General features: G+C 43.5%; 1 protein-coding gene across 7 annotated transcripts in view; it reads right to left on the bottom strand.

Annotated features, from left to right (window-relative positions):
- Positions 1-5901: 5901 nt before the first annotated feature.
- Positions 5902-27343, bottom strand: part of LOC102311077 (dedicator of cytokinesis protein 3) — a 248746-nt gene continuing 227304 nt past the window's right edge. For 3 of the 7 annotated variants that reach the window (XM_014335696.2, XM_042223673.1, XM_014335704.2), the window contains 24 exons: positions 25875-25933; positions 25635-25783; positions 25458-25543; positions 25271-25297; positions 24836-24931; positions 24346-24406; positions 23391-23484; positions 23158-23306; positions 21341-21427; positions 21129-21233; positions 20520-20661; positions 20228-20394; positions 19554-19640; positions 19242-19421; positions 18761-18844; positions 17662-17778; positions 17202-17332; positions 15913-16057; positions 15629-15710; positions 15415-15533; positions 14976-15063; positions 14736-14855; positions 13191-13276; positions 5902-12532 (listed from right to left, as the gene is read on the bottom strand). In XM_014335696.2, the coding sequence (XP_014191182.1) occupies positions 11831-12532; positions 13191-13276; positions 14736-14855; positions 14976-15063; positions 15415-15533; positions 15629-15710; positions 15913-16057; positions 17202-17332; positions 17662-17778; positions 18761-18844; positions 19242-19421; positions 19554-19640; positions 20228-20394; positions 20520-20661; positions 21129-21233; positions 21341-21427; positions 23158-23306; positions 23391-23484; positions 24346-24406; positions 24836-24931; positions 25271-25297; positions 25458-25543; positions 25635-25783; positions 25875-25933 (3163 nt within the window). In that variant the 3' untranslated portion in view covers positions 5902-11830. The remainder of the gene's footprint in view (positions 12533-13190; positions 13277-14735; positions 14856-14975; positions 15064-15414; positions 15534-15628; positions 15711-15912; positions 16058-17201; positions 17333-17661; positions 17779-18760; positions 18845-19241; positions 19422-19553; positions 19641-20227; positions 20395-20519; positions 20662-21128; positions 21234-21340; positions 21428-23157; positions 23307-23390; positions 23485-24345; positions 24407-24835; positions 24932-25270; positions 25298-25457; positions 25544-25634; positions 25784-25874; positions 25934-27343) is intronic. The other 4 variants (XM_042223671.1, XM_042223674.1, XM_042223672.1 and 1 more) reach the window with 3 other exon arrangements.

The raw sequence follows: 27343 nt of genomic DNA, 5'->3' as shown, positions 1-27343 counted from the left end.
AATGGGGCGGCTCCCTTCGCACCCCGGTTAGCCAATCGGATACAGGTCCGATTTACCTTCTCAGCGATAGGTTTATTCTCTTACTGGCATTCAGGATAAATAATCTAACATTTAAGCTTAAATTTATCTGGTTTTTTTCTCTCAGAAAAAACAAGCAAGTTTTCTCTTTTTTTCACAAACAAACATGGCCGCCAGACCTACCAACCTCACTGTGGTCTCTCAAATGCCCGTAACTAGCTACAGGGCCTCCGCCACGCCGCCAGAACTCAGACGATTACATCTTTGCAGAGTGCAGCCAACAGCAGCTGCTAACTGTTTGGAGCAAAGATTCAGCCTCAACAATGGGGGGTTTTGGGGCGATGCCTTCAGCCTCCCAGAGGGTGAAATCTTTTTCTACCAGCTCAAAGTGGGTGAAAGTTTTGGTCCGCTCACATCGCGGATCGCTTTTACTTGCTCTGACTGGGCTGTTCTCACGCTCATCACGACCCCTGAAATACAGAAAAGCCTGCGGGAAACGAGTGCACCGCGAACCAGAGACCAGCAGTATCCAGTTTTCAAAGAGGCCTACTCGTTTCCACCATTCACCCAAGAACCCAATCAGCACCGGTCTGCAAACATACACCCAGTGGGAGACCAAGAGCACTCCATTTTGCAGATGGAGCTAGTCGACAAACAAGCGATCGAGCTTGCACAGATGATTTTGTGTTGGACCTTACAAACACCCACTCCGGTGTTTTCAGCACAATGCTTCGGATTCCAACTCAGGACTGGCTAAAGATGGTGGATGAGAAGAATGCAAGAATATTAGAGCTTTTTAAGATGAGTAAAAGTACAACTGAGTTGGTCATGGTTGGAAATAACCCGCCACGCTCTACATAGCCCCCGTCCCTCATCCAGCCCCCCTTACCCCTGCCTCCTCCTCACTCCAAAATCTCAGGGACTCGAACCACAAACAGTAACGCTAACAAACAGTAGATAGTTTTTACTTTTGTCTTCATGTCGAGTCGACACGAAGGCTGTCTGTATTTGAGGTGTTCACGTCTCTTTTTAAAATCTCTCAGGAAGAAAAACTGTCAGAGTCATCAGCAGCTGTTCCGTTCACAGTGATGAAGTTTGTGCTGCTAAAACTCAAAATGATGGATTTAAGAACCAAGCTGCTGTCAAAATCACATTTTCAATGTCTATTTTATGTTTGTAGAGCAGTTTGTTATGTTGATTTTTAATAAGCGTGATACAAATATTATCTTATTTTTGATTCATGTTGATTACATCAAGTTTCATAATCGTAATTTTCATGATTTTTTTTTCTTCTTTTTTTGGACTGACATAAAAGCACCAAAGGTCATAGCACTTCAAACAAGTATGATTTTGTGTGTGGAAAATGCAATATTTACATGAATGCTGCTGAATAGAAAATTAAAAGAGAATACTTCTTCATGATGAGGACGGACGTATTTATGACGAGTGCGCAAAGGGGAAGAAGATTTGGTTGATCCTGTAAAAACTTCTGACCCTTTAAATAAAACACTCCTGATTCTTGTTGTGTGTCTGTGTCGATTTGTGTATTTTCAGATATTCATAAACTTCAGGCTGCCTCCACTCAAAAATGCAAAACGACAGCAGTGCAACACCAGACAGAACAGAACGACACAGACACAAGTGCAATAGAAACGTGCAACAACGTCATAACTGACGGACAAAATCACGGACAGCCTTCTGTTTAAATCTGGATGGCACGTCAGATACTCTAAGCCACACCAACCACGTGTTTGTACATTTAGAAGCATAAAAACGCAACAAAAACAAAAATAAAGCATCATTTTAATAAATGCAGTGTTTTTTGTTGTGATTTAAATAGAAAGCCTGTCCCTCAAACAGAAATGATTGAATAGCTCATTTTTACCACTACCCTCTAAAGTTAAACAGATGCTAGGACAGCTTCCTTTCCCATTTTTAAGTTTGACTTTTTAATTTATTAAATTTTTTAAAATTTGAAGGGTTTTTCTCCCTGTTTGACACAACGAAGAAGTTCCAGGTTTCCCCAAAGAAAAATAATCATCTGATTTATAAAAAAATGATCCTTTGAGCTGGAGCGTGATTTATTAAAACACAGGTTTTTATATCATGAAAAATAAGGAAATGCTTAATTTCAGAGAAATCTGGTTTCAGAGCTTTCATTTGTTTATGGACTGATGTTTATGACTCAAGCCTTGCACAGCTGGAAACATCCACAGCGTGCGACACGTTTAAAGCCACAGGACTTGCTTCCTGGAGAGCACCAATGATCCCTATTAAATGTGTTTGACTCATTCATAATATTACAGTTCTCGTCCTGATTTGACTTTATAATATTACAGTTGAAGCTCTTATTGTGGCGGCAGCAGCTGACAGTCAGTTGGGCTGCGTGTTTCTGTCAGGAGCGTGTCTGTTAGTCATGTTTCCTCCGGAGATGATTTCCATGGTGATGGAGTGTCTTCTCCTGCTCGCGTGTCTGTCTGCTCACTTTGTCTGGAGTCATGTTTGGACATCAAAGCGGTAAGAAAACTGTTGCGTGACGCACTGGACTGGAATCAGCTGGAACAAGTGGACTCTGGAAACTGCAGTTTATCAGTGGAGGGTGGATAAGGAGGGCATCAGCATGCAGCCGAGTCTGAACCTTCATCACACGATGTCAGCCTGCATGGATCCCAATAATCAGTTCACATCAATACAGAAGCATTGACTGAGTTCATGTGATCACAGCCTTCTGGATTCTCACTACAGCCTAATCAAAGAGCTGCGCAGTGACTGAGGGTGTTGTCTCCGTCCCACAGAGAGAGCTTCTCTTACTCTGGATGCCATTACCTCGGCCTCCCGTAACACTGTGAGGAGTCTCAGTCTCACTGAGTGAGTGGAAAAACACCCACACAGTGAACATTTAACAGCCTTTGTCTCTCATAACTGACAGCTGTGTTCATATTCTGTTCTGTTTGGATTTAATGGACCAAATTCTTGAATATAATTGTGTTTCCTTCCTGCAGATCCTCCAACAAAAACAGTCTGCCTCACTAATACAGATCAGGACTTTAAATGACTGAAGTGATGAGATTTTGATCAGGACAGTGACTCATCTCTGATTTCAGGCAGTTTCACAGTTCATATCTAGTGATGAAGTTTGTGGTTTGTTGGTTATGTTGGTGAAAATGTTTAAAGTCAGGTTAGAGATGTAGCTTGTTGTGATTTCATGCTTCACGTCCATCACCATGACAAACTTTCTACAACCTTTACCGACCTTTTGTGTATGCTGTCTTCGACTATCTTTGATCAGTCTGCAATATAAAAGAGGCAGCAGGATGCCTCAGTGGTTAGCACTGTTGCATCACAGGAGGAGCGTCCTGGGTTCAAACCTACTGCCTGGAGTTTGCTCGTTCTCCTCATGATGATTTTTCCTGCAGTTAAAAAAAACATTCCAGGTTAGTCCTGTTCATCTCGACTCAGGATCTCTACTTAGGGAGTTTCTTCACTGGTTAATAAAAAGGTAAAACCAAAGCTATCTGATTATTAAGTGATGACGTGACGAATCCTACTTCCGGGTCTAAAGTAGTCTGCGTTTAATATGGCTTTTGTGTTGTTAACATGTTTAATGTTTTGTATTTTCTTCTATTTAATCTCAAAAAGCTCCTAAAACAGTCAGTGATCACTGTTGACCTCCCTCGGCTTTTATTACCGCTAATCGTTTATTTAAGCTCAGTTTTTAAAACCTTAGGATGTAGCTACAGCCCAACCCATGCAGCAGTATATGAATGACTAACCTCGTATTGTGGATGGATTATCTCAGTTGTTCTCCTGGCTGAAGTTTGGTCTTTTTACAGCATCCTGCCATGCGATTACATTTGTTCCTGACCACCGAGAACACTCACGTTAACTTTTATCGAGTGGAAAAAAAGTTAGCTTGTTTATATTATGCTAACATAGCTGTGTCGCTAGCGGTCACGTAGCACATCGTTATATACCAGCTAGCCCAACTTCAGTAACCCTACAAACGTCACTGCTGTTTAGTTTTCTGTCTTCATTTATGTTGGAAGTGATAGCAGAGCTGTACGTTTTAATTTGTTTCCAAAACCCCGCAGTCAGGACATGCTATATTGTATTTAGATAGAAGCTAGCGAGCTAACTCCCTGCTAACTTCTGTCATAAATTCCGTTTTCATGGATGCCTGGATGTTAAACTCAATTGTTACACCTGGTAGAGCAGAACGCTGATCATTTTATTAAAGATGAAAGACTTTAGACAGTTTTTCAACTCTCAGTAATGCCACAGTGATCGTTTGATATATGGACCTGCAGCGGAGTTTAGGTCCAGACACGGCTGGTGACGTCAGACTGAACGATTGGATAGGCTTCCTGGAACCACTTACTGGATTCTTGGTGGACTCTTCTTCCTTTTTTAATATAACACTGAGTAGAGCAATGGCTCCCCCTGCTGTTTATTTGATGCAAACATTTACACTACTTACTGCTCTCTCAGTAAGTAGTGTAAATGTTCTGCTGATGTTTATTTAATGAGGATCATGAACATCATGGACTGGTTGTAATGTGATGCTTTTCTGCCTTAATTCTTTGTTGCAAAGTCTGAACAAGGTGCTTTGTTGACTGGAGCACTGAGCACTTATTTGAGTTCCCGTTGCCTTCTTATCAGTTTGAAGCAGTCTGCCCGTTCTCCTCTGACCTCAGGAAACAGTCACTCTGGATTTTTGGACCTTTTCCTGTGAATCCTGGAGATGTTTGTGTGGGAAAATCAGACTTTAGCAGTCTGTCTTTATGCAAATATAATAAATACGAATGTTCATTTTTTTTAAAGCTTGTTTAAAGGTAAGTTGTGTTATGTTTTAGTTGCTAAATGAGCCAAAACCTATATTTAAAAATAGAAAAAGAGACACGCATTTGTGGGTTAGTGATTCTTCATTACGTTCATTAGCTAATATTTAAGTGACTGCTTGTGGAAGGTGAAGAGACAGGGGGACTGGCCATTCTGCCTGGGTCAGGAACAAGAACCTGAGTTCACATTTTATCAGTGTAATTTGTTTGGAACCTAAATTCTTTGTACATGTAATAGAGAAGTGTGTTAACAGTACTCACCTTTATGTTATTGAATTATTTATAGGACGTGGTACAAATATAAATATGTCTTTCACGTGTTTGCTCGTGTGGATGTTTATTTGTTCATTTGGTTTGCTGACCTCAGACTTGGGCTATTCCAGATGCTGACCTGAATCGGGTCGAGTATAAAAGGAAGCCAGCTGCTTTTAGAGGGGTTGGGTTCTCAGTCTCACGCCATTTTGGTTGAATCGACACATGACCACCGGCCAAACTGACAGTGGGGTCTGTGGGTTAACTGGTAACGCTAAACTGCCCACAGGCGTGAATGGCTGTCCTTCTCGCTGTGTTAGACCAGCGTCAGACTGGCGACCTGTCCAGGGTGTACCCTGCCTCTCAGCCTATGGTGGCTGTGATAAAATGACTACATTTTATTTTATTTGTCTTTCAAAACACTCAAGTTCACCTTGCACAAAAGAGTTAAAAACAACAAGATGTGTTTGTACAAACTCTGTGTTTGCTTTTGTACTGCATTTCCTTTTATGGTTATTTATTAGTGACAAAATATTACACTAATCAAAGCCATTAAACCACATCCGACAGATGTGAAAATCTCACAAATGAACTGAACGTTTCCTGGAAAAGTGAAATTAAAAATGTTTAAGACTAACTTTAAAAGTGATGTAAAGTGTATTTTTAATGAGTTTCAGATTAAATGGAGGAAGTTATAAATTTAACTGACTATCTGTGATCATGACTGCATGAATTAAACAAAAACTGAACTTTATAGCAGCAAACGTGAAATAACGACAGGCTGAATCCAGTCGAGTCAATAAAAGTTTATCGTTTAATGTTTGTCATTAATCATGAATCCACAACACAGCAGTTTGTTTAGTGAGTAGGAAAAACGTGAGTATTTACATCTACCATCATACACGTCACAGTTTATACCCATGCTAACACAACAAAGACTTTTATATACAAGAAATACTATTAGCGTCGTCATACAAAGGAGCGCCATCGTTGGAACTATCTAGATTTGTCATTGATGCAAAATACACAAAATCATAATAAACGTCTCCTCAGCTGCCCTGAAGTGATCGGGATAATTCGACAGAATGAACTTGGATCGCTGTGGACCGGGTTTAAAAACTGGTTTACATCAGAAAACACGAGGCGAGACGATCACAGTCTACGTGTATACGAGGTTTGCCCTTCATGCCCACGATAATACGCCCTCTCCTCGCTTATGTACAAAGAAATCAACGCGTCTCCTCCGTGAGCTCCGTCGGATTTCCCTCCACGTTCCTCCTTCTAAAGGAAACACAGACTGGGTGGGGTCAGTGGTTTTAGTCTCACACAAAACTTACTTTCTTTAAAAAAGCACCAAACTACTTTTAATTTTCCTGCCATCCGACACGTTCAAGCCAAAGAACAAAAGAATGAACTGAACGTCCTACAAACGAACCTCTGATTTGCATAGTTCATCTTCACCTGCTTCGAGTTTGATTCACTGAAATCTGAACACTTCATCGCTGCAGACCGAGTATGCAGGACCGTTTGTTTAAAGCAAGAGTTCACAGCAAAATCAAAGATGTCATTTTAACTGTGGTAACCGTAGTAACCGTTTACACATCTCTTTTGTTTTGGTGGGAATGACCCAGTTTTGGAGATATTAGGTGCAGAGATTTCTGCCTTCTTTCTTTTTACTGTCTACATCCGCCAGCCAAAGGAAAATGCAGCCAGGTCTCTCAAATAATTAATATAAGCTGGTCAAAGCAGGCCGTCACTTTACATAAAAGATGCCGTACCCACCAGCGAGGTCCCCCCGTTGGATATGAAGGATGCTGCACATTCATATAGCAGCAACTTGTCAATTACACCCTGGTTTATCCACTTGTTTGCCTCCAATAGAACGACAGCTGATAAAATTAAAATCCTGCCACTAGTGAGGCTCATCAGGTAAATATTTACTGAGGTCATAGTTCAAGCTGCGGGGGTTGTTTTCTCAGACTTTTTCTGCAGGACAAACAGTTGCCCCCTAGTGGCCACTGGAAAGAACGCAACTTCCAGCTTTGTTTTAATTTTCAGACGTGGAAGCTACAGCCATCCTTTATATACAGGCCCAATCCCAGTGTCCACTCACAGGACGAAACAGACTGTTACCGGAATAAGAAACAAAAGCAACAGAATAAAACTGTAACGCAACAAGCACAAAGGAGCAACGACACAAAAGGCAAAAGAAAATCTATGCACGTGTGATTGCAGCATATGCATGTAAAGTAGGTTTAGTTCAGGGAGAAGAAAATAGTTCCCACATGAAACATCTTCAATAGGTTGTTGCTGCTTCTTTACTTCTCAGTAGCTGATCAACGATCTCAGATTCTCAGTTTAGCTCAGATATATTTAAAAGACAGCAGATGTCAAAATGTTCTAAAAGGATGAACAGAACTAAAAATCAGGAGAAAATAATGTACATTTAATTCTGCTGTGAACTTTTCTTTAGTAAACTGTTGTTTACTTCTCTCTCCCTCTGGTGTAATCCGATCCTGATATAACACACACTCTCTCACAAACTGCCGTAACAGCGCACACCTTCATTGTTGCAGTTTCTCGTTGCTGAAAAGCTTCTCTAACCTGCCTGCATCATGTATTTACAGCATCCCCGCTCACAGCTCTTTGTAGGCTCAGAAGGATCAAAGATAAACGGGTCAGCACGACTGCACACGGAGCTTTACAGATAAACAAACACACAGAATGACAGAAAAGTGATAAAAAATGAAACCTTCCAGTGCGTTATGTGAACTGGAGGTAAAGGTTGCAGGAAGAAAATGCAATAAGGTGATTTCTAAATCTGGCTTTGTATAAACGTCTACATATTAATATCAATCTTCATGTTTTGCAAAGGCAACAAGCAAAACAAATGTGCTGTGAGAAAAACTTTGAGAGCACTCAAAGCTGTTTAAAACAGAGGTAACATCATATGTTGTTGGCATAAACACAAAGGCGTCAGTGCAAGTCTGTAACAACTGTTTATATCGCTGTGAATACACACAGCGCATGAATCCACCATCAGCTGCACTGAGTGTTAATATGGGTTTCAGTTTCAACAGGACAACAATCAACTCGAACTCTTCGCACAAGCATGAAAGAGTTGATCATTTAGGGAATGAATGAACTAAAATTATTTTAAATGAAATGTATAAAAGTAGAAGAAGAGAGAAGCTAAAGATCTAAAAACAGACAGGTTCAAGGAGGTAACTCGAGCCGTGCTGCATAATTCACCTGTAACATCATCAGTCAGTTCACCAAACACCCGACTTCATGAATTCAGCAGTTTTCTGTGGTGCAGCCTCTGTGTGAGCCACAGGACAGCTTCATGGCTTTAACTTTTATAAGTGGGGAATAAAGAGACTCACCGGACACAGAGCGCCACTGAAAGTCCAGCTTGAAACTTCCACTGAACATCTTTAACCATCACTGCTTCACTCGTATGTTTATGGTGGAGAATTCAAGCAGCGGGCCCGTATCACTGCTCACACAGCTCACGCCATGCGTCGCGGCAGGAAATGCACATGTGCAACAACTGTCTGAATGATGGCTGTTGTTCCATGCAGCTTACTGGGTCAGTGAATGCAGCAGACACGTTCACTGACATTACAGGAGCTGAATATTTAATGTGGACCCTCTCTGCTCATTTCGAGCTCTATATTTTGACGTTTGGACTCTACCAGAGGAGCTTTGTATGACTCATAGTTAAAAATAATACTGCAATGTGTCTGAAACAAGCTGCTTCAGTGCCCGTCTCTTTAGACTGCCTGCTCTTTGTAAACAAAACTATGGTTTTGTTTACTGCGCACATCCATCCTGGTGTGACAGAAAATCCAGAACTGGTCGACTTTAGTAACTCCTGAAAATGATTTAATGGATGAAGTAAAGTTTGTGATGGTTCTAAACGTGCAGACGCACTCACACACAGTCTCGCCGTTTCACTGAAAACAAACCTTCAGCTTCTCTAAAGCAGCGAAAGCCATTCGAGGCAGAGTGCGCACTCAGGCTGCTAATCCTTAAATCTAAAATGTCTCAACCTGACTCAGTTTGTCATTGACATATTTTTATGTGATGCCTATATTTACTTATGCTTGTATCCCCTATTTTATTGTTTCTGCTTTCAGCCCTTTATGTAGACAATGTTGATTTGATTTATTTCGTCGTTGTTCTCTTGTCTTAACTTTTAATTTGTCCCATCTCGCTCTTCGATGTCCAGCTTCCTGTTGAAATGTATTTTTCTATTTTTGCCTTTCTGTCAAAGCACTTTGCAAAGACATCGTGTTATTATTATTTAGCCTCACAGGGGAACAGTTCTGTGTTGGATTTATCTAAATGTAGCTGGACTTAAGTTCGAAACTACAAACTACAGAGCCACCAGCCATCGTCACCAACACAATATGACACTGAATCAGGATTCTGAGTTTTCTGCACCTTTAGGAGGAACCAAAACAGGACAAAGCTCAAACACAACGATCAGCTTCACCATGCAAAATGTGAGGTGATCGGACACCAGGCAGAGCACAACGAGGATTTCAAATAGCCACGTGAGCTAACGGCTGTTCAACCTAAAAAGGGGGCGAAGTGATCAGGATGACAGTCTGCTCACAATCTGAGTGCTAAATGTAAAAAGAATATTTAAAACAAAACACTAAAGTACAAAAGTATGACCCTTTGCAGTACTTTTACACGTCTACTACTGAATCCTGCTGATGTAACATCCTTGGTGTTCAAAGTGGTTTCCTAGACTACAAAGACATCAGTGCACAGTACAGTATTTCTCCAGTGCTTCCAGTGCTTCACCTCACAGTCTCTGTTCAGTGAATGAACATGCATACAAAACAGTACCCTGATTAAAAAATGTACAGTCATTACTTTCATAGAAAAAATGCCAAAAAAGGTGTATATTTACTTCAGTTAACATCCCTAAAAATACCAGCAGTCGGACGCCTCGCACATATTTACAGGTTCCTCCGCTGAACGCATCGTCAGCTTTAAAAAACCCTCAGAGCAAACTGTCCCTCGCTCCTGCTTTCAGGAGCTGCAATAAAACCTTCAGCTGTTGAAGTGCACATCGCGTCTGATGTAGCGGCTACTGTCGGCTCAGAAAGCCATTTGCACGTTTCTTCAATCAAAAGTATAACGACTGAATATAAATTATATGTATATACTTCTTTATACTGTATTAAATGTATCTACATTCTCTCTTACTTAAATATAAACACTTCTCATCTCTGTCGTTTATCTTCAACATCTCAGGAAAAAGTGACTGAAAATCTTCGAAAGCCGTCGCTCTGTTTGCATAAAGCATCACTTAAAGGTACTTTTTGTAACTTCCTGTTTTCTAAGATTAACAAAAATTAACAGAATATAAACACCAGCTTGACTTTATGTCCTAAACTATCTGTGTTTTCTGTTAAGATGTCAACCGTAGTCAAATGAGGTCCCGGCCGTACTTTGGTGTATTACCTTTTTGTTCAAACGCTGCCCCCTGGTGGTGAACGTTTTATTTACATCGTTACAAAAAGTACCTCTACCCGATGCCTTTATAGCCGCTGTTTACGTGACAGAAATAATCATCATTAGTTATTTGCTTTCATTTTGGTCTTTTGTTTTCATCTTTTTAAATCATCTAAATCAGTGATTCCCAAACTCAAAGCTGCTAAACTGGAGTCCACACGAGACTGACCTTTGGTCCCCCTCGTCCCACATCGAGACAGTGTCCCACATTTTGTTCACTGCAGGACAGGCACTTTCCTAAAGTCTGGCTTTTATCCAGTGGCTTTAAAAAAACTGAAATACAGGGAAACTACTTAACTGGGTGAAGTCAAAACAAAGGAAATGATTTTCCTTTCTTAGTTAATCTGCAGTGATGCAGAAAGGAAAACATGACATTAAGTGACAGGTCAATTATCAGGACAGCAAAAGTAAATATAGTAAAAAGAATATATCACGGACAATAACATGAAACTTCTTGTTGTGCTTATTGCGTCTGCTCAGCGAGGCAGGAGGGAAAGTCCTTCACAAACCTGCAGTTTGTCCTTTTATAGTTTTTTAGGATATGTGAAGATTCCCACACAAATAAACTCCAGATGTTGTAAAATGTTGTATCATCGAGGTTCATGGAATCTGGCCACCCTGCCTCTGGAGGACACCCTGCAGTACCTTCACAGCCCACTAAGGGGCAGCGGCCCACACTTTAGGAATCACTGATCTAAATATCCTTCAGTGTAACATCCCTGCTTTGACCGTTCTGTGTCTATAGGTTTCATTTGTACATAAATAAAAATGTTTTTAAAGTGCCGTTTGCCTTTAAATCTTCAGAGCGAGGCTTTTTTTTATTTGACTAGAAATCCCTTCGTAAAATCACGGGTTCAGTTTCAGGTGTAATCATGAATTTAGTGAAAAAGCTGAGCAGCATTTTCTCAGGTTCAACCCCGTCTGCACATATAAGAAGTAAAGAATCAGGATGCAGTGACGTGAGGACTGTTTGGTTGAAGGAAACACGTCTCAGAGGTCAAGGACTCGTTGGAGTGTGCGAGAGCAGACTGAAACCTTTAGTGGTAACTGGAGGACAGCTGGGGGCGAATCAGAGCTACCCTCAACTTCATGACCCAGTTTTTAGTTTGGCTCTCGCTCTCACGTCTTTTCTTTCTCTCTTTTGAGAAAAGTTTCTTATCTGTCCCTATAAACCATGAGGGGGCGTCCTACTCCTCGCCGATGCCGTGCTCCCACGCCACTTTAGCCTGCTCATCCTTGGTGGCTGTGATTATGGGCTGGGAGATCTTGCGTGGCATGGGCCGCGGTGCGGGAGGTGGAGGCGCTGCAGACTGGCTGATCAGGGAGTCCTCTTCAGGGATGCAGCCCTCTCGGAGGTAGGGTTTAGGGGGCAGCGCCGGAGGCTCATGGAAGTGGTAGAGAGGCGGGTGGTGGGGGATGTAGTGTGGGTGGAAGTGATGGTGGAGTTGGTGGTAGTAGTGGGGGTGTTGTGGGTGTGGCAGCACATCCTGCTGCTGCATTTGTTGAACTCCGATGGAGGCCGAACCCGGAGCCTGGGGTTGGATTTGGGACCCCACCTGAGCCGGGGTGACGCCTCCCGGGGCAGAGTGGCTGCGGCAGGGCGGGGGCTTGACTCCATCCAGGACTTCAGGTTCGGAGATGCTGTACCTGACGGGCTGGTAAGGTGAGTCAAGGTCCTCCTGGTCGGTGGTCCAAGCCTGGCTGCTGGGGACGGACTCCAGGGTGTCTGTGCGGCTGGCGGTGGGGTCAGAGGAGGAGGCGGGGCCACCAAAGTTGCTCTCACTGAGGGAGGAGACTCCGGAGCTGGCGCTGCCTGACAGGTTGGAGTTACTGCCATCCAGGATGGACTGTGGACTGGTGGGCGAGGCAGGTATAGGATGCAGGGGAGACTGGAGAGAGAGGCGAGGGAGAGTCACACAAACAATCTCTAACACAGAGTCTGTGATTATCAGCTGCGGTTTTATTAAATATGTTTAATGTGTGTGTCGATATTTCATGTCTGTTAATATTTAACAAAGCAGGTCGATCACATTCTTTCCTCCTGCATAAACATGAAGATCACAACTTATTTACAATGAATGTCTTTAACTATAATCACATCTGATTGAAGTGTAGAAGCAAAACAGTGACAGTACACATTAACAGGCATACTTTGAACTATAAATATACCAAGAACACAGAAGCAGGATTCTGGAGTGTTTGTTAAAAAAGAGGAAAAAGGAAACATGAAGTCAATAAATCAAATATTGCTGATGAGATCAGGAACAGGACACGAAGGTTTACAACTGAACAGAAAATATTTTGTCTTTGTCGTAACTGTTGGTGGATAAACTGTAAAGTTATTTCCAGCTGGTGTTGCAGACTCAGCTGATGCTTCATTTAACAGAACAAAAACACAAAGAAAAACACACAGACAGTAATGTGCACTGATTTGTGAGTGCATACACACACACACACACACACACTAATGGACCGACAGACAAACTTCATCCAGACAGACAGCAGGCATGAGGAGGAGGAGGAGGAGGAAGAGGAGGAGAAGGGTACCTTTCTTAAAGAGCGCGCGGGGAGAGCTGGAGGGAGGTCGCTGACCTGGTGGTGGAAAGCGTCAAAGTGCATCGACAGGTGTTGCCCTACAGGGGGAGACACAGCAGGACTGACTGAGAGAAACTCGCACACACATTTCAGACCAGAGAGGAGGAGGAGGTGGGAGGAGGGGCAAGGGGGAACGAAGGTCAGAGAGTGGAGAACAAGAAAGTAGAGGCAGGTGGGTGGGGTTAAAACAGGAAAAGGGGGGAGTTGGCGGAGTGTGTGGAGGAGGGGAGGTGTTCAGCTCTGATAGCATTTAAGTTGTTTGATTGCAGTGGTATAAAGTGTGTGTCTGTGTGTGTCTGCAGTGAAAACGAGATCAAATTAACGTAAGTTCGCTCTCAGAGAACGCTTCCTTTCTTTCTCTCTCTGCTTCGAGCCCTGCAGACGTCTCCTCTGAGGTTACAGGAACCACCAAACGCTTCATAAACACTTCATGTTCCTGAACTTTCACTCTTGGGACTCAAAGGTTTGAATAACGCGATTTGCAAAACCGAGAATGAGTGTTCGTGGTTTTGAAAGGTTTCTGTGAGGGACTAATACGAGTCTGCGTCGTCACAAATACTCCTGAATGAAAAGCAGAGCTGCTTTGCATCCCCGATCATAGAGGTCACGGAGAGGAGAGGCCCAGCGCTATTCTGTTAATACTTTCTCAGCCAATCAAAGCACAGCTTGCTTAAAGGGGGAAAAAGCTAAAACAGCTGTTTTCAGACAGAAGACGAACTGAGAGGCAGCACCGACACCCACCATTAGATACACAGGGATCATGAATCATGCGGAGCTGATCTAACGGAGGTACTAATGAACATGACAGAGGAGATGAATCTCCCCTGAATTCTGCTCTGAGTCATGTCTTCTGGCCCGGTGCTTAAAAACAGATTCAGTTCCACAGCCAGGAAAACGTCCCCCACACAAACACACTGCAGGGGAACCTGTGGGGATTCCCCACACCAAAACCGACACACGCAACGATGCACAAGAATCAACGCTTCGCTCTCGCACAAAACAAACCCAGCAGGCGTCCACGGATGACACTTTCTGGGCTAAAGGCGTTCAGTGGTATGGCTTCATGTCCAAACTTGGTTAAAAAGTGGAGTTCAGTAAATATCTAGTAAACATTGTTTACATTAGACGTTAATTCTGTAAGTCTAACACTGAAGTGTTTGTCTGTAGCTGTGAGCTGTGTGTGAGGGGGACAAACGGTACATTCTCTTGGTGGTCATGATCATCCTGCATGTGCGGTTCCCCCTGGGTTGCATCTCACTGACGCACTCGTGCAGCTGTTTTTAGGATTATTGTTTCACAGTACGAAGGTTCAAATCCACTGAGGCGATAAAGAGGAAGTCCTTTCATGTTTCAGACGGTTTTAGATGTAAAAGAATGACATAAAAAGATTTAACGCTTCAGCATCTGGCAAAGTTTGATTTATGCTTGGTGGGAAATCAGTGCACAATACACACACACACACACACACAAACGCACACACACACAGTAGTTTCGTACCTTGAGGCAGGTTGCGTGGTGGAACAGGTGGTGCCATGACACTGCCAACGTGGGAGGAAAGGAAAGGGAGGGCTTCTCTGGTACCGCTGTCCAAACTCCAACTGCTGGGAGTGGTCAGGACTGGAGGGCAGAGAGTGAAGACGGGTGGAGAAGATTAATAGATGTGTTTTACAGAAATATTCTGTATCGTGTGTGTGTGTGTGTGTGTGTGTGTGTGTGTGTGTGTGTGTGTGTGCCGACCTTTCTCAGCCACAGAGAGGTTTGGGTCGCTGCAGGGTTTGCATGGACCGATCACCTGGTGGAACAAAGCCCGCTGGAAGTTTGGTGGCTGAGGAGGAGACCATGAGCTCGTTAGAGAGGACCACAGCGATCACCTGAATCAGACTTTAATCCGTCTTCAGCTCAGTAAAGAACTGAACATGATTGCATTCGAAAATATTTAGAAGAATATCTGAAGGTAGGTTGAATCCATGAAAAGCACCTGCAGCATCACAGGTCAGCTGATCACAGTGCAGCACAAAGAAAACTAATCTTTGTGCACAAAACAAGAGCTTCCAGTTTCCTCTCCTGTCAAATCCCGCGTTACCCTCTGCATGTGACGTACTTGCAACTTCTAATAAATCAGATTCGTCCGACAACTGTCACTGCTGTCGTTCAGGATCCCCCTCCACTGCTTTACCTGTCCATTGTCTGTGATGTTGGTGTACATCGCGCTGCTCGGCCTCTCTCTGTGCGGCGGCAGCAGCATCAGCATCTCTCTGTTGTGTCTGTATTTGTCAGGCAGAGACGGAGAGCCGACTGCAGACGGACAGATTACAGAAGCGAGAGATGTGTGAAATACGAAATATCAGAAAGCTAAATATAGTTTTAAAAAGCTGCCATGGGCCGCTCACCTCTGATGGTTGAGGGGGCGGAGTTTATCATCTGAGAAGGCGCAGAGTGGGTGGAGCTAAGACTGGAGGAGGACAGGCTCGCCTGCAGTTCCAAGAAATTCGAACACAGTATTGTACATATAGATTAGAATAATGTGAGGTATTCGAGCAGTGATGCTCAGCTGTGCACAAAAAGCTGGACATGATAATATTACAGAGTTTTATATTCATGTGTGATATATGGAGTGTTTCTTGTTTCTTGCAACAAGTGCGTTTCCTCTCTGCGAATCGCGTTTTTCACTGACCTGCATGCGGTAGAAGTCCTCGGGGTGTTCCACTACCATGCCGTCAGCCAGGATCAGCAGATTGCCAACGTTTCCCATCTCACTGGAGTTGTGAGAGGAGAGAGAGGAGGAGGAGTTGCGCACAGGAGTCAGAACAGCTACAGGACTGGGAGGAGGGAACGAAAGGAGGAAAAAAGAGGAGAGGAAACAGGGAGGGTAAAGGGAAAGAGGGCGGGGGGAGAAGAGGGAAATTCCAGGTAGAAGAAAAGGAAGGAAGGAAGGCAGGAAGAAAGGAAAGAAGGCAGGAAGGGGAAGGGCCGAGCAAACCAAAAAAGAAGAAGCAAAAGCCAAACAGCCGGCATGCATGAGGTGATGCGGTGAGAGTGAGAGCAATGGTCAGCCATGAGCATGCAGGAAGCACGATGCAGGAAGCACGATGCAGGAAGCACGATGCAGGAAGCACGATCACGGTGGTGTCGGTGAAGGATGAAGGAGACAAAGAGAAAATGGCAGATTTTCAGAAAGTGCGATGTGAGCAGAGGACAGCAGAGATGCTGCGAGGAATTTTCAAAGAGCATTAATGAGACACAGCAGGTGAACCACAGATGGAGGTGAAGCCAGTGAGAAGACGTGTGCTGACTGTGAAGGATGATTTCTGCCGTGTTCACCACATTTAACAGTTTCAATGAAGAATAAGATGAAAGTAATTAACGAGGATTATTAGTGATTTAATGGATTCTTTTCTGCTTTATATATTTACAGTAACACTATCAAATGCAACGAAGCACAGCAGAAGACGTGGAGACAACCAGGACAGAACCTGGAGTGATACCCAGACCTCACTCGACCCAGCCACCTCACACGCCTCTTTATGGGGGCATGAAGCGCTCCCAAACTACCCGTCGGTGATCTCTTATTCCAGTGAGGCTCCTCTGAGGCCACCACTCGTCCTAAGCCCAGAACCGGAGCTTTGCCTGGTTGGGCCGCAGACCCAATCCGAGGAGTGGAGCTAAACTCGGTGAATATGATTTGATTTCTTGTATTTAGAAGGGCAGTGACAGCTTTAGAGGGAAGGGTGGAGGCTGCTTTGTCTCTCTTGATCCGTGCCCCTTTGACCCGACCCTCTATGCAGACTTAGAAGAAACTGACTTTGAGGATTTTTTAAAACCTTTTCAACATGTTTAGAGACCCTGAATGAGGTTTTGATGACATGGTGGTGCAGACTGAGGAGTGTATCAGGGTGTAGCTGAATAAGATTAAAGCAGGAGAGTCTAACGGGCACTTTAAAAAGGTCTCTGCGTGTTGCTGACCTGTGTCGGTGCATCAGTTTGAAGCTCTCGGGGCTCATGGGGCCGTGAGTGGCCAGGATTCCTCTGGGTGTGTTGGGCCCTGAACCGGACTTGTCTAAACCAGGCAGACCCTGCAGAGACACATAGAAGCACTGCTCTGAATATTCACACTGCCCTGGGTGTCCACACAGACAGAAGAATCACTGGTTGGAACAGTCAAATAATGCCTGGAAAACTAAACTATGAACAGAGCTGAAATGTTCAACGAGATTCTTTGCAGTGACGTAGTCTCTAAGCTTGGCGCACACTAACATGCTCTTTGAAGAAGAAACGAATCCATCCATCCTTCCAGCATATTTACACCGTAATGAATCTTCTTCTACGCTCGTTCATTTTGGTTCATGAGCTACATCTAACAACAGCTCCGCGTACGTATTTGTACCTCCTGAGGTTGTAAGATTATATTATTTTGTGCGCTCACATGGCAGAGGCTGCTCCTCATCATCTGGAACTGATCTATCAGCTTCTTGTGCAGGGGACGCATTTCTGGGTGCACCAGCTTCTCGTGCACAGCCAGACCGACTCCCAGGATGTGAACCTGTGTGAAAACCAGTTTTTAAAAACATCAGCGGATGAGATGAAGAACCCTGTTAGTATGAGCAAGAATGAAGACCAGGTTGTTGCTCACGTTGGTCTACAGACAAATCCTTCCTTTGGAAAACTTAATGCACGTGTTTCACCTGCTTTACTTTTGCCTGCTTCATGTCAACAAATGTTTTTCTACTGGATCGAAATAATCTGACATGGGAGAGGGGGTGAGGTTAGGGGGGGCATCTCCTCCTATCAGCTGTGTGGTTGTATGATTCATACAGCTGGGGCTGAAAGTATTAGCCCCCCAGGAATTATGGAGCATTTTGCTAAACTTCTTCCCAATTTTTGCAGAATTGATGAAACTTGATATAATCAAAGATTCACCAAACCTGTAGCTTTTGGGACATTTTGTAATATAAAATACATTTTTAGTCTTTATATCAAATATAGTTAAAAGTATTGTTGCCAAAAATATTAACATGTGAATGTTCGTTTTGAAAAAGAGCAGCACATCACAGCCTGACAGCCAGTGACTATTAATGGCCACGGGGCTAATCACTCATTTCTTTCTTGTTTTGTATCCATGAAATATCCTGATTAAACTTAAACATTGTTATTTTGTTAACAGATACACTATAAAAAACAAAGACTTGTTGTTAGTGGTCATTTTCTTTCCTTCAGTTCAGTGAAAGCGTGAATGATAACGTCTGCATGCAGATATATGAAAACAAAAACTATAGATTCAACTATTACAGGATTCTGAGGTTTTCCTTCAATCTGGTCATCGTGACATTTGTCTCACGCTAAAGGTCAAATTCTCCACATGGTTCTATCTGAACACACTTACAGCTCTATATGTGCATCAGTGGAAGCACATATAGAGCTTTAATTTGAGTATATGGAGCCAACTTGGTCTATTTGGCATCTCAGGAAAAAGGCAGAGCTGTGTTATTAAAGCTCTGCAGGAACGTCAGCAAACGACACCTCACCTGCTCCTGCATCAGGTCTTTAAGCTGTGTGATCTTCTCAGTGTCTTCAGGGTGGCTCGTGATGTACTCCTTATCAAAGAAAGCCTGCAAACGAAGGAAAAAAGCAAAGTCAAATTTATGGAGCAGTACTGTGGCATTACCTCACCCCAAAACACCAAACCTTATAGAAATGAACATTTTTAGTCCGTTTTATACATATTTTATTCGCACAGATTCAGAGATTGTGCGCACGGATGACAAACTGCTGTGCTTTGTAATAAAATACATGTTCTGTACTTTTGTTTATAAAAGGAAACTCTAACATATCACTGAGGTTAGTGCATTCTGGACCGTTTGTGTTTTATGAGTGGATAAAATAACAGTGGTTTAATCATATTGTGGCCCCTCCTTCACCTGCCTATGAAACTGCCCACTGTAAGATTTTACTGCTGTGACTCAGCCTCACGCGGGCCGATGACATGAAATTCCCTGTCTGTCTGACCTCTTGGTATCTGGCGATGCCTCCGTTAACAGCAGCGTCGATGACCCCGTTCAGCGTCATGCTGAGCAGGTTGATGTTGCCGTGCAGCTGCTTGTGTTGGTACTGGCTGATCAAAGTGCGCAGCTCCTGGTTCTTATTCTCCACCACAGAGATGGCGTTTTCTAACGGGCTCACCTCCACCTGAGAGAGAGACGCAGAGCGACGAGGAGCCAAAGTGAGAGACGCTCAGATTACTTCGTAGAATATATCATAACAGATTGTTGTGAGTTTATGGATCCTGTTTATCTTTACAGATCTCTTTCATGTGCTCACCAGCTCTCTCTTCTCCACCTCAAACCAGCGGGAAATCCCGGGCAGAGGGTGGGTGAGGATCAGAGTCGTCCTTTCTATCCACAGACTCTGAAAAACACGACAAGCAGGGAGACAAACAGTCCAGACTTCAGGAGGTTTGATGTAACATCAGCAGCCATCGAAATCTCCTGAAATATCTAATTAATGTCGAGAATCCGGTTTATTAATCATCTAAACTTCAGCCAAAATGAGCCATGCTGGCTGAATTTTCAGAGAGCTTCAGAAAAAAACACCAGGCAGATCTTAATGAACTGAAGCAACGCTGTAAAAAAGGTTGGATAAAAACCCTCCACAACAATGTGAGAGACTGACAGAGTATTTGATGCTGTAAGCTGCTGAATCACGAGGAAGGTTGAAGGAGAAACGATGTCTCTACTGTCAGGGACGGAAATGACAGAAAGCAAAGACAGACGAGGAAGATGTCAGATAAATTTCACAGGAAGGAACTTAAAGAAATGTAAAACTTGGATAAACAAGGCAAAAAAGGTTTTACTGGATATAAATGCTGTAAATCGTGTCATTCATGAGAATATAAACAAAGGCAGGTTCAGCTGGGTTGTAGTAAGTAAGTGTGTTGAGCTGATTCATTGAGTATCTAATAAAAGAATAAGAGGAAAAAGCACTTCCTGTCTCACTTTGAACTCGTTGTCTCGATCTTTGGGGCCTTTGTGGAAGGGCCGGTCGTAACGGAAGCGGCGAACGTTGTTCACTCGATAGAAGCTCTTAATGCGGTCCGGTACTCGGTCCATCTGAAGCACGGTCACGCTGTCCGGCACCGGCGTTACTGCGTAGATCTGGAGGTCTGAGAGGAGGGAGGTCAAAGATATAACTGAGAGCAAACAAAACGCTTCCATGGACGTCAGGCGTGGATTAATATTTAAATCGAGCGGTCTTTGGATGAACATCAGCTCTGCTGCTGAAGGATACACTGTGCATCACACTGCAGGATGGCCTCGTCTGGTTGATTGGGGTGCTGCATTGCAATGGCTTGCGGGAATTCTCCCAGCATCCTTTGCTGGAAGGCTTCTAACCTTTCGTAGTCATGACCACGGCAGACAAACTCTTTGTTCTAGAGGGAACGAATCAAAAACGAACAGAAAAGATTAAGATGTTAATTTTTTAAAGCAGAAATCTTGAAGCCACGTCTTAAGTAAGAAAACCTGCAGTTCCTGTAATGACCACTTGAGGCTGGATCCCAAAATGCTCTACAGCAGCCGTGAACATGTTTACTTCTCGCTTCATAACAGCTGTTTACTGGGTCATTGAATTCAGATGTGGCAGCTCAATTACTAGCTTGACCAAAGTCCTTCTAGAAACAAGTCCATCCACCCTGCAGCCATCGAAATATCCTCAGAGAGTTTGTTCACTTTGCCCCAAAATAAGGTTTTAAAAGGCTTTTTTCCTGGAAGGCGTACGTCTTCTTCTGTGAGAAGTGAAACCATTAAAGCTTTCATTTTCTTTTCTAATGGAAAATTACTTCAAACTTCAAATAAAGTTAACGTGCATGTGTAAATGCTGCACAGTGACATCACTCACTCTGAGGAAGAAAGGGAACTTCCTGCCGTAGAAGCCGACCCTGAAGAACTCGGGCTCCAGGCGCTGCTGCTCCATGATGTTGTCGTAATAGGCCGCCTCCATTTTCTGCAGGTAAAGGTCACGGGGGGAAGATTGTGAGATCTAATAATTAATATTTCCTTATCATATTAAAGATCTAAAAGATTCTTGATGTGAGTGTTGTTGGGGCTCACCCGTATCCAGCTGAGACTTTGGTAGTCATACAGGGATTCGTACTGGAAGGCCAGCTCCCTGCACAGAGGAATGCCGTACTCCCAACACTGAGGACACACAAACACACAAAACCATGGAGGCGCTGATGTTTGAAGCAAAACCACAACAACTAACAAACGGCCTTTAACTGCAGCGAGCTGATTGGTTACCAGATAACACTTTACATACTGACCCCGTGCTTAACAGAGAAGACGCAGCAAGTGTCTAACATGAAAGTAGTTGCTGCTGGCACCTTGTAAAACCAAGACTGGCACCCCGGTGTTAGATAAGAGAACATATCTTTATTAGTCCCACAAGGGAAATTTCATAAGGCTGCCGACCTATTGCACGCAATGGCGGCGCCATCTTACCCTCCGACCATACATACATTACACAAAGATCACATGGGGAAGACAGGTCAGAGAGGTATAACAATGGAAATGCACCACATGAGGAAAGACGAGGAGAGAAAAATGTGCACATAGCACATGAAAAAACTCTTAATACACCAAAGAAACACATGACGAACAACAGGGGCGGGTAAAGGGTGAGAGACAGCCAGTGTAGGCAGCACAGCCGGGCCTGCAGCCTGTGCGCTGGTCTCCTTGATCCAGCGTCAGCATCGGCGGGGAATAAGCGCCGAAGGCGTTTGGAGGGGGATGAGTGTATGTCTGCATATGTGTATATGTCTGTGTGTCCAGAGTTCAGCTGAGACAGTGTCCTTCGCCCTGCCAGGCTAAGTAAACAGTCTACCAGCCAACCCAGGTGGCCTTGCATGGAACGGGAAGAACAGTCTAAACACAGTCATCAGGGTGTTGTTGTTCAGCTCCAGCCTTGAGACCGCAGCTGGCGCCAGGTATCCGCATGAAGTGATGGTGCTTTTTACTTTAGTGCGAACAGCTCATATGAATTTCAAAGCTGTTCTAACAGTCGGACACTCGTCTCTCAATCTCCCGTTGGAGAGCCGCGAGCTTCTCCAAGAGCCGTGAGCTAGCAAACTGTAAACAGTCTGTGTGGGGAAATTTTAAGGAAGAAGTCGTTTAATGTGCAAATCAGATGCATGATTTTAGTTCACTGCTTAGCTGTAGACAGTTCATTCGCAGAATTCTTTTCATATGTTACAAGAAAGTGTAACATAGTGTGAAGGTGCAGCTCCTCATATAAAAGTTTAATACAGAGAATCAGGAGCTCCGGGCGAGAGGTGAAGGTGGTTAAAACAAATCTGTGGATAAAATAGGTGATGATGTCTCGTAGAGGAAGAGGATGCAATACAAGCAACCTAACTGACAACTTCACATGTACATGTAGGACTGAGAGAAGGTGACTGAATTTCAATTAGAGAAGAAAAAAAGCCACAGAGGCTGCTGTTGCTGGGTTTTGGCGCTTTATGAATAAATTCAATTAAACTGAACACTCAGTCGACTCACGTTTGAAACGCTTTATTACAGTTACTTTATAAAAACGTGTATGAAACTTTTTGGAGGATGGCCCAAAGAGCCCTCTAGTGGACAATGTGGGGGTTGCACAGGTGGAAACGGCAGATATGTCCGAGTGAGACTTTACAGCAGACTGCACATTAGGATGAGAGTGAGGCCTACTGTGGGTGGCAGAGAACAGATGGAGCTGAGCTCAGCTTCATTTCTCTTTTGTTAAAAAAATATTTCATTAGTCAATAAAATGATTAAAATGACATATTTATAAATCTCCTTTTAAAACGCATGTTAAGCTAACTTAACGTTTCCATTAATGAAGCAGCTCGTGACCTCTAAAGCCCACGCTGACCGTGTCACGCCCTCACCTTCCCCTTGTTGAAGTAGTGGATGACTTTCCTGCAGAGTCCCTCCTTGCGGTGCCACTCGGTCTGAGCAGGATAATGCAGGAACTCCTTCAGAGGACGCTCGTCCCAGTGCAGCAGCTCCCAGTATAACAGCAGGGTGAACGCGGCCTCTGCAGACAAACAGCCCAGAGAGCGTCAGCCTGGCGTTTGTCACACGTTCTGCTCGTGTCCACGAGTGACTGATTCTGCTGTACCTGTGTAGTTCTCCGCCTGCAGATGCATGTCACACAGTTTGTGGATGTAGCGGATGTACATCTCCTCCTTGTTGATCTCTGACTTGTAGAAGTTCTGAGAAGAAACAAAACAGACAATTAATGCACTTCCTGTGTTTATGCACCGATTTAAACCTGGGATGCCAAACGCTGCAAATACCCACTCGATAGCCCAAGGTCTGAATCATCTTCATCATTTTCATAGACCTATTTATGGCATACAGTACCAAACCTATATGTTAGTGTTTTTGTTAGTTTGTTTGTTTGTAAAGGATCAAGTGTAGACCAACTGAATGTGGAAAACATGAGAATTATTCTTGAAGGCTGTTTATTTAGAACTGGACGGTTTAATAAATGTGAAGCAGCTTGGAAAGAAACGTGTCTGGACTTGTTTAAGTTTTCTTGAAGACGTTTCACCTTCATCCAAGAAGCTTCTTCAGTTCTAAGAGCAACTCGTGCAGAGTCCCAGATTTCAGCCCCATGGGGGCGTCTCCAAGATGGTCAATGGCAGCCATGTTTATGAAGTGACTGTTTCCAATGCAGAGGTCTGATCCTGGCACAAATAGGAGAGCTGTCCATCTGCACATAAAGGTCAAAGGTCACTCTCTCGAGGATGCCAACGTTCACATTCTGGACAGAGAGGACAGATGGTTTGAAAGAGGAGTGATCCTCGTGTAGAGGATCAATAGGGGGTCCATGACCCTCTTGGGGGGTCCCTCCCATAGGCCTTAAATCTGGGACTCTCCACGAGTTGCTCTTAGAACTGAAGAAGCTTCTCGAATGAAACGTCTTCAAGCAACTCAAAGAAGTCCAGACGCTTTTCTTTCCAAGCTCCTTAGACTTTGATGACCTGGATGACTGAGAAGCTTCACAGACAGTAAATGTGAACACTTTCTGAACTCAGTATTTTAGTGATGTCGCTGATTTAAAGTCTTACCAGGAGGTTAACTGTGCAGCCAATCTTCTTGTTTTCGGTTTCATCTCCCTTCATACAGTCCCTGAAAAAAATGAAACCAAGTTTATAAAACTTCAAACTTAAACCTTCCACACTTACTTCTGAACCTCCGCTTTTGTTAACCTTGGGTGGGTGTTCTCATTTAGCCCAAGCTCCAAGACACTTTTTCCTACGATAGACGCCACGAGATGCCCAACAAGTTTGCAAACAACAAGAAGACTGTTTTTGAAGACGTATATAAATATAGATACTGCAGGTAAAGGAGGGTTACTGCAGGGAACGTGACTAAGTGCTGGTATTCTTTTATATGATGGCCCCGTGTATGACCTGGGTCTCACAGTGTTTAAAGTTGCTTTGCTCAGTTTAAAGACATTTCAAAAGCACAACAACAAAACCAAACTTTCTATGACTTATGGAGCATAAAGTACCACAGAATCATTTATGTCCTATGAATACAAAGGCTTTACTGTACCGGTAGTCGAGCAGGCGCTCCATCAGTCGTGTGACGGAGGTAACGAAGGAGATGCCCGTCTCTCTCCACGTCTCCTGCTCGATCTTCTCCAGCAGGCTGCAAGAAGCATGCAACAAATTACACACTGGAAACAGTTTAAACTGTGGGGACAAACCCACCACGTGCCTCTGGATATACTGTGTGTAAGCACATGTGAAAGTGTGGCGACAATGTTCTACTTTAAAAAGTTCAACAAGAGCAATAAATGAAGCCAAATCTGATGTTTCGTGTTTTAGTGTAAAGTTTTTGTCCTGTGTTGTGAGCCATGACTTCTCCATCAGGGAGTTAACAAAGGCTTCACTGAAGGGCCGACAGACTCACAACAATGTCAGGTTAGCAGATAAGAACAGTCGATGTTAGCAGCGTATATCTGCCCATGTGCAGGGAGTGTCATACCTGGGGTAAGGCCCAAACAGCTGGGTTCTAGTCCCGCAGCAGACAAAGCAAACACACAAAGAGAGTGTTAGAGCAGAAAACTGAGAGTTAATTTCTGTTATCAAAGAGAGAAAAGAGCAGCAGGGCAGAGGGATTCACTCCAGGTTAAAAACAGAGACACGAGGAAGTCAAAGTCTGCGTTCCTCACAGCAAACCGAAGAGCTCCCTGTAGTTCTCGTCTCCTTTCCCCTCCGACACCAAACTGTCCAGCTTGTCAATCAGCTCAGCCTCCACCTGCACGCACGTACACAAACACTCTGACTTCCTCTGGTTTTCTATGAACGACCTGAACAGCCTCTGCACAGCTGAGCGTGTGCTCCTGTACCTGTTTGAAGTTCCCGTTCTTGCGCTGCTCCCAGTCCATCATGTCGTGGAAAATCGGGATCATGATGTTTCGCACCTCCACCTGCGGGACCAGCGTCACTCCCAGGAACGGACCAATCATCCCGGGAATGAAGTGGATCTTATTCTCACCTGAAACACGTTTCAAACATGGATCCAAAACCATTTAATCAGTCAAACTTAAATCAGACACACCAGTTTAAACCCGACGAGAGGATCGTACCCAGATTCTGCCACATGCTGAAAAGCTCGTAGGTCATCATCACTCTCATGTCACCGTATCTGCAAACAGATCAGATCTTCAGTCACTTTACTTATTGGATCAAACAGTCTCTGTATTACTGACTCTGACTCAGTAACAGCGGTTATATTTGTTTGAAGTTATAAATCTAATTTTATCGTTTAAATAAGTTTTCTTATTAGTTTTCCGATGACTCAAGCTGTTCACTTTCTGACCACACTGAGACAATTTAACAGCAAAAATACACATTTAAAAAGAAACAGAGTAAAATATATTTTCTGCATGTTTTACTGAACATAATCTCGACTCCCTCATTTCTTAATATGCATCAGCCTAGTTTTGCTCTAATTCTGACAATTCTTGGAAAGTGAAAATGAAAAGTGGAGGAACTTCCAGAGCCGGAGGAGACGCTGCGCTTCCTGGAAATATTTTGTGGAAAGAGCTAATGGAGAAGGGAAATAAGCTCTTCCTGGATTAAATGTTTTTCTGCAGGAATGATAAAGTAAGTTGGCATGTTTGGATGCTTCAAAGAAGAAAACTGGCTCTCTGACGTCTGTATGAATGTGTGTGTTGCCACGTACAGAATAGAAAAGGTGTTTGGAGGACAGTGCAGAATCTCCAACAGAGGAAAATCTCGTCGTAGCACGTCGTTCAGATTGTTGTCAGACTTCAGGCACTGTGGATTATGGTATTACCTGCTCTGCTAACATCAGGAAATGTTTCATCAAGAACATGCATTTTAATGACAATGACATCAGTGAAACAAACAGCACCGTGGGGCAGCTGTTGTTGTGATTGTGTGCTATATGAATAAAATTGAATTGAAATTAGAGGCCCTCGCTGGTTTGGTCATGATAACAAACAAGCGTCTGCTGCCACAGCTCAGCTTCATCTGATGTTTCACTTCGATCGTCCACAAAAACCCAGCAAATAACCAACTTGGTCTCCTTCCAGCCTGCATGTGCAGCTCTTACCTTTGCAGTGTCCATGACAGGGATCTAACCCTCACATACTCATCAATGTGAAACATGGCGATGTGGACCCAAACCAACACAGCAGGCACTACTGTTTTTTCCTTTAATCTGTCAATCTTTAATTAATGGGAACATAGCAGGATGTGTCAAGTTTACAGTTATTACAGTGAATTTAAAAAAAGGAAAACTGGGTATTTAAAATGATTTTGGTTGACTGACATAAACACAAAAACTGAATGAATGAACTGAAAGAATTTTGTTTTCTTACAAAAGCAAAAGAACATAAAAAAAAAACAAGAAAATATCTAAAATATCTTTTACCCTTCAGTCAAAGGTCAGATTTGTCATTACATCCTGTCTGATGGAGCAGCTGTTACTGTTTTATTTTTTTCTTATCTGTGTTTTTCTTCTCTTTGTGAGTGTGTGTGTGTGTGTGTGTGTGTGTGTGTGTGTGTGTGTGTGTGTGTGTGTGTGTGT

This window comes from Haplochromis burtoni, unplaced genomic scaffold, assembly GCF_018398535.1.
Source record: "Haplochromis burtoni strain Fernald_Lab_line unplaced genomic scaffold, NCSU_Asbu1 Contig_117, whole genome shotgun sequence".
Taxonomy (NCBI): Eukaryota; Metazoa; Chordata; class Actinopteri; order Cichliformes; family Cichlidae; genus Haplochromis; species Haplochromis burtoni.
The sequence above is the reverse complement of the archived record's forward strand: the minus strand, read 5'-3'. Positions and strand labels throughout refer to the sequence as shown.